Below are 16,847 nucleotides of genomic sequence, written 5' to 3'. Positions count from 1 at the left end.
TTCGAAAGCACATCAAAGTGCAAGTAGATAAATAGGGACCGCTCCGGCGGGAAGGTAAACAGCGTTTCCGTGCGCTGCTCTGGTTCGCCAGAAGCAGCTTTGTCATGCTGGCCACATGACCTGGAAGCTGTCTGCGGACAAACGCCGGCTCCCTCGGCCTATAGAGCGAGATGAGCGCCGCAACCCCAGAGTCGGACACGACTGGACCTGATGGTCAGGGGCCCCTTTACCTTTATCTCCAGTAATCAGTGGAACAGCAAGGTGGGAGGGAGGAACAACTTACTCAAAAAGGAGAAGAGCCACAACTTGATGTGAATTAGCTTCTAAGCTGCTTTTGGTGGGATATATATATAAGTGTGTGTGTGTTTTTCCATTCACCAGATTATGCTGTTTCCTATAAAGCTTTTTAAAAAAATGAACAGCATTTTTAGAAAAGTGTCCTGCTATGTAATTAGATTACCAGAGACATTATATTGATCTACTGTATTTGTTATAATTTGCCTCTGCTGTTTGTCATATTTGTTTCAGATCCAGGCCATCAAGATGATGGTTCGATGGTTGATAGGAATGAAGAACAACCTCAGTAAATCAGGAACTTCTACCCTGAGGTTGTTATCAACAATATTGCACAGTGATGGAGACCTGACAGAACAGGGGAAAATTAGGTATATAAATAATGGATTGAAATCTTGTTTTGGGGTAATTTATATCAGCTGGCATAGAAAGTGGAAGCATGTTATAGCTCTGATCCAGTGATATGCATGCAAAACAGAATGCTGCTGTGTGCTGCTGCACATACGTGGTCAACATGGAGGGTGGTAGTGTTAAACAGGTCATTGATGTTCTTAAACTGCCAACTGGCCCCTCTGTTTACTTGCACATGTGGCTGTGGATTCCAAGTCCTCAAAGCTGTAGTAGATACTGTACCAGTTTTTCTTTCTTTCTTTCTTTCTTATTAAATAATTTTTTGTTGTCATTTATCACTTTCAAAGCACATAAAGTTTGCTAAACATTGTGGAGAAATCAGAAGATAAGACCGTCTTTGCCCAGAGTTTTGCAGTCTAATACATTGTGCACCAAAGAAAAATGGAAGGAAAGGGGAAAGCAAATAAGTTTAGGTAGCAATTTTTATACAATTTTATACAGACGAATGCCCTGCTAGAAGAATTTTTCGCTAGACGAATGGGTTTTGCGATCTGAGGTTGCCTCGCAAGACGAATTTGTTTTGTGAAAAATTTGTCTAGCGAATTGCGGTTTCCCATAGGAATGCATTGAAATTCAATTAATGCATTCCTAAGGGGGGGGGGAATTCAATGCATTCCTATGGGATTCACAAGACAATTTTTTCACAAAACGAATTGACTCACAGAACGAATTAAATTCGTCTTGCAAGGCACCACTGTAGTTTGAAATTGGCCCAGTTATATCTCAGCTTGTTAAGCTAAGGTATGCAGAAGGTCTTTTTACCATGCATACAGCCCCTCTGCGCTCAATTCTCTGCAAATCACAAGTTAATCCAACAAGTCTCTAATCAATCATTATTTTATGTTTTGTCTGAGCTTTGGATCAACCTGGGCCATGATTAAACCAATGTCAAACCATGTTTTAATAGCCTGGCACGTCCCAGAGCTTGGCAACCATAGTTTCTCGTTCAAACAAAAATGGAAAACTATGATTAACTGAAAACTTCCTGGATTAATTGTGGCTCACGGGAAAGGGAGGAGTGAAACAGCTGCATGCAGAGGCCTTTGGATCTTTAAAGTTTGAGTCTCAGATCTAAGCTATTAGAAACAGTTGAATCATCTGGAACATTCAAATGGAAACCTTTTGTTTTATTTTTCTGCTGCTATTATTTTGATTAGTTTCAGCTCTTAAATTAGGTTAGCTTATTTGTATTTTTTTTTAAAAAAAAGTTGTATTTATTTATGCAATTAATTGTTTTAATATATAATTTTAAAATTGTTAATACAGGTAGCTTGCGTCTTATGTGGGGGTTACGTCCCTGGCCATCGTGCACATAAGCAAAACTGTGTAAAGCTTGCACGATCCCCCAGAACTCTCTCCACCTCCTGAGATCTGGTTGTTAAGCTTACTGAGGTCTTGGCAAGTGCCACCCCCCTCGCACACCCTCCCTGCCGCTTCACTTGCCCTCCTCCCCTTAGCCTTCCTCCATCCTCTTCTAGCTGCTGCTGCCGCCGCCTCTCCTTCTTAGACTCCTGCTCTTTCTGTTCTCTCCCTGCAAACCCACAAACGTTTTTAAGCGCTCAAACTCGCTTATACATCTGGGTCTCTTAGTAGCTCTCCTTGTGCTGGGTTTTCCATGCTGCGGATTGGCTCCTTCCAGAGGCTTCTGGTGCTGCTCTTGTCATTGCTCTCACCTTGAGAAGGTGGTGGGGGTGTTTCTGCGCCCAGTACCCCCCCTGCCCCATCTTTTGGCTCGCCCCACCCACTTCCCATTAAATTAATTACTTCCTGGCCAAATGCACAAAGCTGCAACCGCGTTAGTGAAATAAGAGTGAGATACGAGTTACCTGTACTTATTGTTCATTTGATACGTTGTGAGCTGTTTTGGACACAAATTTGGCATGCAAAGTGGCATCCAAATAAACTACTGGTGGTGATATGTGAAGGCCAGCGCTCGCCTCTGCTTTATAAGCTGTGGTGGTTTGAATACTGTCACGCTGAGAAGGCAGATCATGCGATCTTGACAGGTGAGCCTTCCTGCTTTTCGGGTACGCATAATGGGGGTTGTGAGAAAGCGAATGTGAGCTAAGCATGAAGAGCCTTTGCACAATAACCTAATGATTATTATCCTAATTAGTTCATATTCCGCTTCTTATTTTTCAGCAAACCTGATATGTCTCGTCTGAGGCTAGCTGCTGCGAGTGCTATTGTGAAGCTAGCCCAGGAGCCTTGTTATCACGAAATCATTACGTTAGAACAGTACCAGCTGTGTGCATTAGCTATTAATGTAAGTTAAACAGAAGGACATTGCTGGGCATTTGCATGCTAATCTACATAGCTTGACACAGTCAAAATTTTACAGTGTTAACGTGTGCAGTGAAGTTCATTGGACTTTTAAGAAAACGTGAGCATATAGGGAACAAGCCATTGTTGTATAAAATCTTTTTTTTTTCCAGGATGAATGTTACCAGGTTAGACAAGCATTTGCTCAGAAACTTCATAAAGGTCTATCAAGGCTACGGTTGCCACTAGAGTATATGGCGATATGTGCACTGTGTGCAAAAGACCCCGTAAAAGAGAGAAGAGCTCATGCAAGACAATGCCTAGTGAAAAACATCACTGTGAGAAGGGAATATCTGAAGCAGCATGCAGCAGTTAGCGGTAAGAAATCAAATGGAATAAGCAGAAGTATGCAACGGGTAGTTTGATTTTCACAATGACACATGTCCAGCCTAATCATTTCTAGATTAGGTTACTGTACTGTGCTGTATGTGGGGCTGCCCTTAAATTTCCTGGAGGCTTCAGCTGTGTGTATGCAGGAGCAAGGTTTCTGACCAAAGTCGCCTTCAGCCCAATATTGATGTCGTTGCCTCTCATTTATTTCTAGGGTTAGGGCTGCAACTTTTTAAAGCCTTCAACCAGAAGTTGGAATCTTCTGGCCACCCACATATATGCACTTGGTCTTTGTGGACGTATTTGCATGAGATTGAAAATGCTTTATATTGGAATCTATATAAATTGAATATTCTTTGATCACTATTATGAAGCAATCCAAACCTTACTATTTCCCCCCTCAATTTTACACTTTCAGAAAAACTCTTGTCGCTTTTACCAGAGTATGTTGTTCCATATACTATCCATCTTCTGGCTCACGATCCCGATTATGTCAAAGTTCAAGATATCGAACAACTGAAAGATATTAAAGAGTAAGACTTTCCAAAAAGATCAGATACATTATACAATCGATAGTATGTGTCAGTCTGTATTCATATGCTGATTTGTAGTTTGTATTAGCTTCACTAAGGAAATTGCTTTTTCAATTCTCTCTTTTCCCGGACTAGAGAAACCAGTTTATTATTTTTAACCATTGTAAATAAAGAATCATAGAATTGTAAAGTTAGAATGGACCTCAAGGGTCATTTAGTCCAACCCACTGCAATGCAGGAAACTAAGCTAAAGCATCCATGACAGGTGGCCGCGCACTTTTGCAGAGTATATGCTTGTATTTTCTGACAGTTGTATATTTAATAAGGAATTTTTCTTTTAGGTGTCTTTGGTTCATATTAGAAATATTGATGTCTAAAAATGAAAATAATAGTCATGCATTTATCAGAAAAATGGTAGAAAACATTAAACAGACAAAGGATGCTCAAGGACCTGATGACCCAAAAATGAATGAAGTAAGTTGAATTAAAATATTTGGATGCTACAAATAGTTATACAGTGAAGCTTCTGGATATGAACTTAATTTGTTCCGGGAGTCCTTACGTACCCCAAAAGGTCCGCAACATGAGGTGCCGCTTCTGCGCACGTGTGAAGCGCGCAGAGCACTTCTGTGTATGTACAGAGAGCGCTTCTGTGCATGCGCACATAGCGAAACCCAGAAGTATACACTTCTGGGTTTGCCACGTCCGCAACCCGAAAGTTACATTACCTGAAGGTAACGTAACCCGAGGGTCCACTGTGGACCTAACATGTCTCCATCCCAGGAATTAGGATAATTGAAGTGTGTGTGTGTGTGTGTGTGTGTGTGTGAGAGAGAGAGAGAGAGAGAGAGAGAGAGAGAGAGAGAGAGAGAGAGAGAGATCAGTTACTCTGTTATGATTTTTGGACACCTGCACAGTGCCTGCCCTGTTTCAAGAGTGCTATATTATTAGGTATTAAGCTTTTTGTGAAGGTTGGCTGAGCAGCTGTGATTATCTAGGATGTTCGGGCACAATGAATAAATAGACTCAATTAGTATCTATGTTATACGAATAAAACATATCAACAACATGAACACATGCAAGCAAACCCATACAAATAACACTGAAGTCTATGAACCAGTGGGTCACAAGTAAAAAGTTGCTTTCAGCTATGATTCTACAGATTCATGCAACTCGTTGACAGCTGATTCCTTGGGGAAGTTTCTTTAACAGATTCCAGCTTGACTCAACAATAGGTGCTAGCTCTCCCAAGATCGTTGTAAGATAAATGCAATCCTTTATTCTTGCTCTGTCATCTTTATAACAAATTCCTACAATTATAGAATCATAGAGTTGGAAGGGACCACGAGGGTCATCTAGTCCAAACCCCTGCACTGCAGGAATCTTTTTGCCCAACACAGGGCTGCTGCTCATGGACATCCCAGCTGATTTGCTTGAATTGTGCCTGGCAATTGTATAAGATGTTCTTAAGCTGCTGCTTTATAAATTTTGTTAGGTTTTTATATATATAAAAAAATGTATTTTATATTCCTCATAAGGGCTGTGTCGTAAAACCAGGGGTCTTCAGGTTTTTCAGATCCAGGACCCACTTTTACCCCAAGCAAGCAATTGGGGGCCCATTTCTTAATCCTTTACCATATATTTGCATGGTCGCCCTGCTCCTGCTGTGATCCACTTGGATCAGGCTGTGACTCACTAGTGAATCCTGACCCCACCCGTTAAAGACCAGTGCTGTAAAGTTTGAACCTATTGGGCAGTGCGTTCTTTCAGGATAAAATGAACTTGGTATTCTACTTTTCTCTTATACTGAAGGTTGATTCCATTTTCCGTAGAACTGAAATGGGGGGGCTGGACCATTTTATCGCTCGGATAATATGAGTATCTGGATTCCATAGCTGCAGGCATTCATATGCTGAGCAGAGAGGTGACATTATGTCATACGCTGCAATATCCATCTCCCTCGTGTAGATTGATGGTGTTACAAAATATATCTGAGCTTTTACATACAAAACTTGCTTTAGTTATAGTACTCTAGATATTTTGACTGTCTCAAACAATAATTCTCTAAGTTTGACCCTTTCAAGACCTTTTGTGTTATAATTTGGGATGTTTTCTGATAGTGTTCAAAATCACTTTCTTTCCCTCCCCCAGAAACTTTACACAGTGTGTGATATAGCAATGAACATCATAATATCAAAGAGCACAACATATAGTTTGGAATCACCCAAAGACCCTGTACTTCCAGCTCGGTATTTCACTCAACCTGACAAGGTAAAATTTGGCTTGTGGATTGGAACCTTTCCTTGTTGAATTGAGAAGTGAAGCCTACAGGTATGGGTTAGCTCTTCTGGAAGGCAGGAACAAAAGTTTTGACCCTGCTTTCCAGAAGAGGAGTGAAGCCTTACCTGCATGCTCCACTCTTTACTGACCAGAATAACATTTAATGATAAGTGCAACTTTTTACAAAGGTTAGCAGTTTGGTTCTATGGTAACAAAACAACATAGTATCCGAAAGACGCTCAATTTTATAGACTTAAAGGATTAATAAATTCTACTCCATAATATTGTGTATAACACAAAGTAAAGGTAAAGGGACCCCTGACCATTAGGTCCAGTCGTGACCGATTCTGGGGTTGTGGCACTCATCTCACGTTATTGGCCGAGGGAGCCGGCGTACAGCTTCCGGGTCATGTGGCCAGCGTGACAAAGCCGCTTCTACACAGAAACGCCGTTTACCTTCCCGCTGTAGCGGTACCTATTTATCTACTTGCACTTTGACGTGCTTTCAAGCTGCTAGGTTGGCAGGAGCTGGGACTGAGCAACAGGAGCTCACCCCATCGCGGGGAATTGAACCGCTGACCTTCTGATCAGCAAGCCCTAGGCTCTGTGGTTTAACCCACAGTGCCACCCACGTCCCTATAACAGGGTATTCAGTCTTTATAAAGTGCTGCTGAGGAACTGGCTGTTTTTCATTAAAATTTGTGTGCTACCATGATCATAATGTTGAATCAAAAATCTGTTCTGATACCTATAAAAATAAAGCTTTTTTTTTTTACTAGTGTGACTCCCCAAAGCCAACCAAGGATACTGACTAAACTACTATTCAAATATTTCTTCTAATTAGTTTTGTTTCTCTTTGCAGAATTTCAGTAATACCAAAAACTATCTGCCTCCAGAAATGAAATCATTTTTCACGCCAGGAAAGGTGGGCTTTTGTATATACCTGCTTAGTATTGCACCAAATTAAACTTATTTAATAAAAAGGGGGGAGGGAGACAAATGAGGTTTTTTTAAAAAAAGAAGAAGAAAACCCTGCAGATTAGGTTGGTGGTTTTCAGATGAAACACTCATGAGGACCAGGAAGCTGGCTTTAAAAATGCCTAGAAAATAAAATAATTTGCCTAGTGCTGAAAAACATAAAGAGAACAAACCAGACAAGTTACCTTTGGGGGAGCATTTCAGAATGGGGTGCCACATCCCACCTAATTTTAGGAGGGGGGGAGCATCAGGAGAAGGCCCCACAGCAATTATTTCAATGCACAGGCAGGTACATGTGACCAAAGTTGTCCTTCAGGTAGCCAGCTACAATTTGAATTGTCCCCAGAAGGTGATTGGCAACCACCTGGTCTCAAAACTGGCAAGATGTGTTCTCTAGTCCCTATTTCCAATTAGCAACCTATTCTGAATTAATAGAAGTTTCCAGTGTACACAATGCTACAATGCACTGCAGTGAACAAGTCTTGAGAGAAGGGCATGAATGACTGTGGCCAGGATATGTCTGACTTTGTTCGTAGAAGGTGTTATGGGCGCAAGGCTACTACACATTAGGGCTAAAAACTGCAACTTTTGTCTAGCCTTTTGTCTTGTCTTGAAACTTAGTTTTTACCAAGCTGTATATGTTAGGCTCTAACATAAACTGCAGGTTTGAAGATTGGTTTGTTACCCGAGAGACGGATATTCCTAATTCTAAAGATAATAAGCTGAAACTGAGAATTTGCTTTCCCCCCTCGACCAGCCCAAAGCTGCCAATGTTCTTGGAGCAGTGAATAAGCCTCTTTCGTCAGCTGGCAAGCAGTCTCAATCCAAATCTTCACGGATGGAAACCGTAAGCAACGCCAGCAGTAATTCAAATCCATCCTCACCTGGAAGAATCAAAGGGAGGTGGGTACACAGCAAAATGATTAGCCTGTCAGTAGTTAATATATTAACCCTATATAAAACTTTCCCTCATACTGGTATTTTTTTTTCAATTTAGTGGTATACTAGTGTTAACTTCCAGAGGAGTGTCCTTTTTTTGTATTTGACGCAGCAAAATGTGCAGCCAAATTGGCAATTGGATCTTCAAATAGCCACAGTTGGGTGGGTGGGTGCCACCAATGGTAATCTTTTTGCAGTGTTGCCTCTAATCTATTTCTTTGAGCCTGTTACGTCATTTCTGTGACAGCCATATGCTGTCGTCATTGTCTGACACATCTGTTAAATGAATGAAATGAATCAATCAGCGTTGATGTTATTGATACAACGTGGCCTACCAGGATAACGTAACAATAATACTTGAAAGCATTCCAAGTTACAGAATTGTATGTTAAGCTACGGTACTTTCATTTTTATTTTATTTTTGAAGCAGGTTTTTGCTTAGGTCTAAATTTTGCCATTAGCTGTACTGTGTGGCTTCATAAAAAAATTCCTTCAGTAGCACCTTAAAGACCAACTAAGTTTATATTTTGGTATGAGCTTTCGTGTGCATGCACACTTCTTCAGATACAGTGAAGAAGTGTGCATGCACACGAAAGCTCATACCAAAATATAAACTTAGTTGGTCTTTAGGTGCTACTGAAGGAATTTTTTTATTTTGCTTCGACTCAGACCAACACGGCTACCTACCTGTGTGGCTTCAATTAAGCTGAAGTTGCCTAATGTTTCTTAGGATAGTGATGTGCTAAACAACATGAGAATTTCAGTCACCATGTGCCAAGAGAATGTGCTCTATAATAATAATTTCACAGAACTCTCTGGTCTTATGCAGATGTCACATTGCCTTATGACTGGCAGTGCCTCTCAGGGTTTTGAACCTGGGGTCTTCCCGATGCAAAGAATGTTCTCTCCTACTGAGACCCTGCCATTCCCTCTGCTACTTCCATACCTGACAGAGATTGCTGGGCATGGGGTCAAATACAAAGACAGAATCCTACGTGCTCCCTTGCTTGCTATATGGAGATCGCCATTATTTTTCTTCCCGGTGGGGTGGGGTGGAACAGAACTGCAGAGCTCCTTACTGAAATGGCAGCACAGAAAGCACAGAAGTGAAATCCTTTATTGCTGGAGTAAGCCAGTGCTGACAGACAAAACACAGGTGCGATGGGGGCTGCTGCTCCTGGTGGGAGGAAGGGAGAAGCCTGCATTTTTATAATGCAGGCTTGTTTCTTGAGATTTCCACAACAACCATGGTGGAAGGGGTTGCAGGTTAAGGAGAAAAAGAAGCTCCTTTCCCCCCCCTCCCCTGACATCATGGTCTGCCACAGGTTTCCTCCCCCTTCCTGGCCTTGCTTGACCACCTGCTCGGTCAACCCCCCCGCCCCCCGGCTCCAGTGAACCATGGCTCAGGCAAGGAACAGAAGGGTTGGGTGTGGCAGCTCCCCAGCAACCATCCTGCTCTGCTGCTACTGAGACTGCAGTGGTTGCCTCGGCAGGAGGTGCACAGCAGCGACAGAGCAGGGTGATTCCTGGAGATTTGCCACGAGCTGGCCTGGCTGTTCCTTTGCATCTCCCCTGGATTACCCACCACCCAGGCTAGTTGCCTGGGCTGCCCACCGGCTTCTCTGCCATCGTGCTGCAGTGTGCCAGCATCATTGCAGTTCTATTGTGTAGTAAGAAATGCATCCTATGAAACAAGCTGATGTATGCATATGGCTTGTTTTTCAGTGACTTCCTTTGAGTTGAAACGGAACAAAAGGGAAGCTATTTTTCCCTACTTGAGAGGGGTATTCCTGTGCCTCTCATGGGCATAGCCAGGATTTTCGTTGGGGGGCAGGCTTTTAGGGGGTAAAACCTCAGATTAGTATTTATTTTTATTCATTTGGGAAGGGCAGCTGCCCCCCCCGCCCGCTACTCCCATGGTTCCTTTCCCCATGCATTGGGGTCACTTGGATCAGATTTTAGTCTCCGGTGAATGTACCCCTGTATTGTCTTCCTTTTAAGTAAATGGATGCTATTTCCTTCATCGGGGAAAAGTGTATTTCAGAACAACAGTGTACTGAAGGTAGACTTTCTGCCTGCTAGGTCTTCAAGAGGCATAGTCTATTTCTGATATAGCACCTGCCCTCCCAGCCCCAATATTCTTGAAATATGTAGGTATATCTGTCATAATAGATCGTAAATTTATGTTGGAGGCTAATAAAAATATGTTTTAACAGATTTAGGTTATCTAAGAATCCATTAAGAAAAATTGGTTGCTTCGGGGCTTTTCCTGAAGCCATTGTTAATTTGATACTAAATTAGAAGTGGCAGAATTATATTTCTAACGATCCTGAATACGTGTGTTATAGGCTTGATAGTACTGAAATGGACCACAGCGAAAATGAAGACTATACAATGGCTTCGCCTTTGCCAGGAAAGAAGAATGACAAGAGAGATGATTCTGAAATTGTAAGGATGAATTAAGTGTATTCTGGGTTCCCCCCCTCCAGTAGGTATCTAAATAAAAAGAAAAGAAAATAATACACTTGAAAATCTCGTTGAAAATTTAAAATGGCACCAACTTTTGAAAATTAGCACATTTGCTTTTGAAGCACCAACTCCCGTCAATGGCCATTGGTTAGCAAGGGTGGAAGTTGGAGTCAACCACATCTGGAGGGCACCAGTCTGGGGTCAACATGAACTAAGAAGATGCAAAGCTGTTTAGGTTCCATAGGTTACACTTGCTTCAGGTTTGGTTTTGCACATTCCCAGGCAGGAAGACAAACATGCACATGTGTTGCAAGTTCTTTCATCCCTAGCTAACAGGACCAGTGGTCAGGGATGATGGGAATTGTAGTCCCAAAACATATGGAGGGCCGAGTTTGCCTATGCCTGTTTTTAAAGGTAGCTGGAAGTACAAACCAGGGTTGATAAGGAGCCATTGACCACCCAGCAGCTCCCTTGCCGCCCATGTCTCTTGGTCCTACATACAGCATGAGACAGCACCCTAGGCCTTTCCCTCAAACACCCCTCCCCCCTCAGATCATGTGCTCTGCCACACCCACAAACAACCCATAATCAAGCCTCAGCAACCAGCCTTAATCCAAAAGTCACAATCTCACTCTCTTCCACCAATCCATTGAAAATGCCCCTTTTACATGTCCTGGTCATGAACTCCCAGAGATTGCAAGCAACTAAGTAGAACTGCTGCAGGCTAATAGCTCCTCCCCGAACTCACTTCCTCGTTTAACCTTACTTTCCCCTCCCCCTCAGATTATGTGCTCTCACAATAAAGCCGAAAAGGTTAAAAGATCGATTTTAAGTCAAAAGGATAACGTACTGCAGCCCATTTTAGGAGGGCGTCACTTGATCTTAAATCTGTTTTCCGAAGTAGAATCTTTAAGTATTTGATGGGAGAAGTAATTTTCTCTTTGTTCCTTAGTCAGATCTGGAAAAGCCCAGAGGAAGGAAGAAAATCATTACAGACTCGGAAGAAAAGTTGGGTATAGATGACCTGAATAAACTGGGACAAGAACCAAAACTTAGGAGTGGTCAGCGAGGGAGAAAGAGAGCAGCGGCCATTTCTGAGTCTGAGGAACCTCAGTGGTCAGAGGAAAAGAGACTAAAGGAAGATGTGCTCGAAAGTGAAGATGAGCAAAATAGCCCACCAAAGAAGGGAAGAAGAGGGCGACCTCCCAAGGCTGCTACGCAAAAGGAAGAGCCAGCAGTAAAGGCTCCTAAAAGAGGTAGGAAAAAAGCCACACCAGTTAAACCTGTAGAGGAAGAGGAGGAGGAGGAAGAGGAGGAGGAGGAAGAAAGGCAAAATATCGAGCAGAAGCCAAAAGGTCGGCAGTACAAGACACCAAGGAAAGCACAACAGAGGTATTCCCCCTGTTTTGATATCCGCTATCTAACTTTCAATGTCTCTTAATTCTAAATCTGCTGTATAACTTTAGGATATGCTTCCCAAACAGGTCTGAATCATCTGAAATAAGTACAGCTGAATCAAACCAATCTACACCACAGAAAAGGCGAGGGAGACCGTCAAAAACACCACCATCGCAGCAGAAAAAAGGGTGAGTGTGAGGTGAATTTAATATAGGGTACATTAAATTTAGTTTTGATACATTGCAATACCTCAGATAATTTTGCCAAAATTGTTAACCTGCTGGGCAGTGCTCTTAATGTCCCTCCAGAGTTTTGCAGCAACCTTTGAACATATATGCAGTATAAGGGCTTGCGGGAAATAAGTTCAGTTTTGCGTAAATGCTGTGATGACCTGCACTTAACACTCCTTGATTAATACACCTGATTTGTGGTTTGCCATTTTAGAAGAGCTGGACGGTCAAAGCAAACAGCAAGTAAAGAAAATGAATCAACTGAAGACATGGATGTATTTCAAAGTAGTTCCCCTGTTCAGGACATTCCCCAAGAAGTAACAATGGAGGAAGAGGAAGTTCCTACAGTCAGAGTAAGCAGATGTTTGTGTATTACAGCTCCCTATCAAGTCTTCATTTCCTGTCCCCCCCAGTTTAAATTATTTTATTTTATTACATATAACTACAAATGTTTGAGAGATACAGAAACAAACAATGGCTTGCCTGCCTGCTTAACATCATTTGATAATCACATGTCTTAAAAGTTTGATCTTCAGCAAAGAGACACCTTCTGTACCTACATTTAATGTGGGAAGTGAAATGAATGGATTTTATTGTGGGGTAGGCTAATCATTTACATGCCACACTACAAGAGAAGTGAGCACAATGGGAACCTAAGTTACCTGTGCTTAATGTGAGAGCTGGTTCTCAGTCTTGATCCAAATAAGCACTCATTACATGATATATTACTTGTAAGCCTCACCATCTTCCTGATTCTGCCTAGTCCCATTGAAATCAGCTCTTTCACGATACCCCTCTGAAATAAATGGAACAAGTTTTTATAGGGTTGCCATATTTCAAAAAGTGAAAATCCGGACACACTGCCGGAGGAAGAGGAGTGCGGGGGGAGCGCACCGCCCCTGGCAGCGCGATCCCGGCAGGGTACTCTGCCCCCTGCCCCCGCCTGCTCTCGGAGCATGAAGCTCCGCCACTGCACCCCCCCCCCCCGGTGAAGTTCTGTTTTAGGAAATGCATGAAATAAAACAACTCTTCTGATATGGCCTGCCATAGGTCCGGGTTTTTGGAAATTCCGTCCGGACGCCATTTGATGAATGGCAGCCCTAGTTTTTCAGCATTAGACCCAATCGTCTTTTCAGTGAGCAGAATGTTTTCATGTAGTAATGGTTATTTTCTCCTATATCTAAACCACACTTTTAAAAGGTTATTTTAAAACAGGGATAGGCAAACTCGGCCTTCCAGATGTTTTTGGGACTACAACTCCCATCATCCCTAACTAACAGGACCAGTGGTCAGGGATGACGGGAATTGTAGTCCCAAAACATTTGGAGGGCCGAGTTTGCCTCTGCCTGTTTTAAAAGTACAAACCAGGGTTGATAAGGAGCCATTGACCACCCAGTTGCACAATTTAAGATGAATTTGGGTTGTGCGTCCCATATATGCTTCTGGTTCTTGATGGAGCAGGGGGTGATTCGTGTGGAAACCTGTTTACATAGACAGATCTCCTTTCTGGATTAGAGCATATAACTCTTCATCTGGTGTTTTTTCCCTCAGGTGAGCCGGAGGACATCCAAAAGGGAAAGGCGATGAACAACCGATGTTCCCAGCCCTTGAAGTGAAGCCTTTTTGAAGAATGCTCTTATTATGCATAGTTTCAGGCTGAAGGAAGCTGTTGGTGCTCAGAATGGGGTTGCTGAAGGAAGTTAGACCAATCTTTTGTTTCCCGCCCTTGCATTTGGAGTTCGTAGGTCACAAGCATAGGCCACACACATGTTAATATCATTAACTTGAGGGTTCTTGTGAAGTGTAATGTGCACTGGCTATATAAACACATGGAATAAAGAAACTCACCTGTAAATAATCCTTTTTTTAAAAAAGAAATATTTCTGACTTCTAAAGTGCTTGTATAGCTTTTACAGCGGCTTTAAACCTGACAGTACCAGACTGTTTGTTAGATATGTTTATTTCAAAAAAGGGAGGGTTGGGGGGGAGTTAGAATGGATATCAAGCAATATCTGTCAGTGTCTGTATTTTTATTTTTATTGGCATTTAACTGTGAACAAATTATCAGCTTGACAAATAGTGGCACTTCTGTCACTATTTGTTTGGAAAGGAAAATACATGATCTCTTTATCTTTATGTATCTAATCCAGTGTTTTACCTTTGGCACCCATCTGTCTTCAAAGGTGCCAAATTGATTTTGAATGATGTGGGATAAAATAATACAGCCAGATGCAGATTTGTGAAAGTCAATTCATTTTATGCACCTCAGTATTGATTCCAGGCTCCTGGACCTCTCGTGGCATTGAGCATTTAAAAAAGAAAAAAATGATTTAATATGTTAATTTTTTATGTGTTAATAAATAATGTAATGAAATCCTTTCCCCTTATTTTTTCCTTATTGGTTTAATCTGCTGTATCAATAAAATTCTGAACTGAATTTTTAATAGTCTAGTATGTCAATGTGTATATTTCCTCTTGAACATTACGTTCACAAAGAGCAAATTATTACATTATAATATGAAACCTGATACCTGAACTTTAGTGAAAAAACAGGTTTTATAACCATGTAAAAATTGGAAAGAAAATTTTATTGATGCAGTCTGTCTTTATAAAGCTGTTCTTTCTTCAGAGCCAAGTGTTTTGTATTTCACAGTGAGTTGCATGTTTATGAGAAAAATGTAATGAAATTGCAATGTAATTTTTTAAGTCTTATCTGGCTGTAGGATATGCTACCTTGCCTCATGAGAAGAACATTCTACCAAGAGTTTGTTGTACTTTCTTCTTTGTTAACCAAAATTTTTATTTTTGTGAGTGAGGTTATGGGCAGTTAGGGGGTGGGACTTAGGAGGGGCGTGTTTTCATTTGAATGATCAGCTGCAGAATATTCCAGTCAGGGTATTCAAAATCTGTATGAAGCTTCACTTTATGTCCTACCTTAATGTGGTTGAACTTTGTTTCTGGAGTAAAATTACAAAAAAGGAAAAGAAAAGAAAAACAAAGAAAAACAACTAGGGGAAAACTCCTTAAGGCATTGTCCTGTATGCAGTTTTACAAACTGTCTTTGAACCAAAATGTATAGGTTACTATTTATGCTTAGCCAAGCACACTTTATAGTTTAACATGCTTTTTCCCTTCTGCTTACTAGCAGTAAATGTAAAAGAATCTAATTTTAACTTATTAATATTTTATCTCATGGAATAATGGGACATTGTCATAAAATTAACAAAAGGCATCCTTTTAAGTTATAATTCCAAGGAAGTATATGCTGGGGAAGGGGATGTGAGACATCATGGTAGTTAGCAAACATGTTTGCAAGTATATTTTTCAGAGGTGATTCAACTTTTTTCTAAGCTTTTTTTATTATATAATTTGTATTGATTTGTATTATTACTCAGCAGCAGCAATAGACAAAGCCAGACAGTTTGTGTTGATCAAGCTGTTCTGTTTAAGTGCTTTTTGTAGTGGCTCTTTTAGCTAGTAATTATTGTTCTTCAGCTGTCCTATATTTTTATGCCCGTAGTTCTGGGTAAACAGCTGTCTGAAAACATTAGCTGAAGGTGGCTCAGATGACTTCACTTAGAAACTTCCCTAGCACAAAGCAACCTCAGTGGTTCACAAAGTTTAGCAGTGCAAATGAGAGTTTTTATATCCTAGGGGGGTGGGGAAAGGAAGTTAGCACCGCATTTTCTTCACTGACAATATTGCACTGATAACATTTACGGAGTATATATATCTTAAGACCATTTTATACAAAGTATGGAAGAGATATTGAAACTACTTGCAGACTGTTGGAGATTTATTTGCATGAACATAGTTTGGTCATATTTCCATTAATATTGCTGCACATCAGTTAAATCATAAAATGCCAATGTTTAAATTTAATCTATAGTTTTGCAGTTTAAATGTTCATTTCTTGCATTTTAATGTGTAATTGGGAAAACAGGTGCAGATGACAATGTTTATAAACCTTTTAGGTTTTATCCTCCTCATACACGTGTAATGAATATCTTATGTACTAACACTTTGAGATCTGCATACAGTAGCTGCAGTAAAATAATGTATAAAGAGACTATACGCTAAGATTCAGTTAGCGTGCTCTTCAATTATGTTCAGTTTATAGTATGTACTGTATAACATTAAACAGTCAAATTGAACTCGCTGTTACAAGTTCAAGTATGAAATTATTATGATTACAGTAAGATATTGCAACAGTCTGCAGACAATCATACTAATCCATTTTCTTGCTGCAGTGCAACTGGAAACAGTGATCTCCCCCTCCCTCTCTCTCCCTCTCTCTGTGTGTACTTTTTTTTTTAAAAAAAAAGGCAAAACTCTTCAAACAACTTCCAAAGCTTTTTCCTAATACTTTTCTCTGCTTCAGTTCTCAAAATGCAGTTATGCTAGATATGTTTAGATTACAATTGCAATCTCTTGTTACCGGGGTGTGGGTATGAGAGAGCACACACGTTTTTTCATCAGTTCTAGGGTTGGTATTAAATAGGGAATTTCTTGCCCATTTTGCCTTGCGGTTTCCAGAAGGCTGTTCAGGGACTAGTCTGGTTTGACATCACAATGCCTTGCAAATCGCAGCTGACTGTTGCTCCTGATCTTGCAAATGTATAGTATTGTTGACTTGAGAGGAAGTGCAACACGGGATAACAGT

General features: G+C 41.0%; 1 protein-coding gene across 1 annotated transcript in view; it reads left to right on the top strand.

The window, feature by feature from the left end:
- PDS5B (PDS5 cohesin associated factor B) overlaps positions 1–14,621 on the top strand; it is a 67,641-nt gene extending 53,020 nt beyond the window's left edge. The window contains exons 23-35 of the mRNA XM_035115198.2: positions 529–665; positions 2,848–2,971; positions 3,141–3,345; positions 3,776–3,890; positions 4,232–4,364; positions 6,042–6,161; positions 7,033–7,095; positions 7,906–8,051; positions 10,436–10,535; positions 11,509–11,948; positions 12,041–12,142; positions 12,399–12,537; positions 13,736–14,621. Coding sequence (XP_034971089.1) covers positions 529–665; positions 2,848–2,971; positions 3,141–3,345; positions 3,776–3,890; positions 4,232–4,364; positions 6,042–6,161; positions 7,033–7,095; positions 7,906–8,051; positions 10,436–10,535; positions 11,509–11,948; positions 12,041–12,142; positions 12,399–12,537; positions 13,736–13,771 — 1,860 coding nt within the window. The 3' untranslated portion in view covers positions 13,772–14,621. The remainder of the gene's footprint in view (positions 1–528; positions 666–2,847; positions 2,972–3,140; positions 3,346–3,775; positions 3,891–4,231; positions 4,365–6,041; positions 6,162–7,032; positions 7,096–7,905; positions 8,052–10,435; positions 10,536–11,508; positions 11,949–12,040; positions 12,143–12,398; positions 12,538–13,735) is intronic.
- The last annotated feature ends 2,226 nt before the right edge of the window (positions 14,622–16,847 follow it).

The sequence above is a fragment of the Zootoca vivipara genome, chromosome 4 (genome assembly GCF_963506605.1).
Source record: "Zootoca vivipara chromosome 4, rZooViv1.1, whole genome shotgun sequence".
Classification (NCBI taxonomy): domain Eukaryota; kingdom Metazoa; phylum Chordata; class Lepidosauria; order Squamata; family Lacertidae; genus Zootoca; species Zootoca vivipara.
Note: the sequence above shows the minus strand (reverse complement) of the source record. Positions and strands in the feature narration are given on the sequence as shown.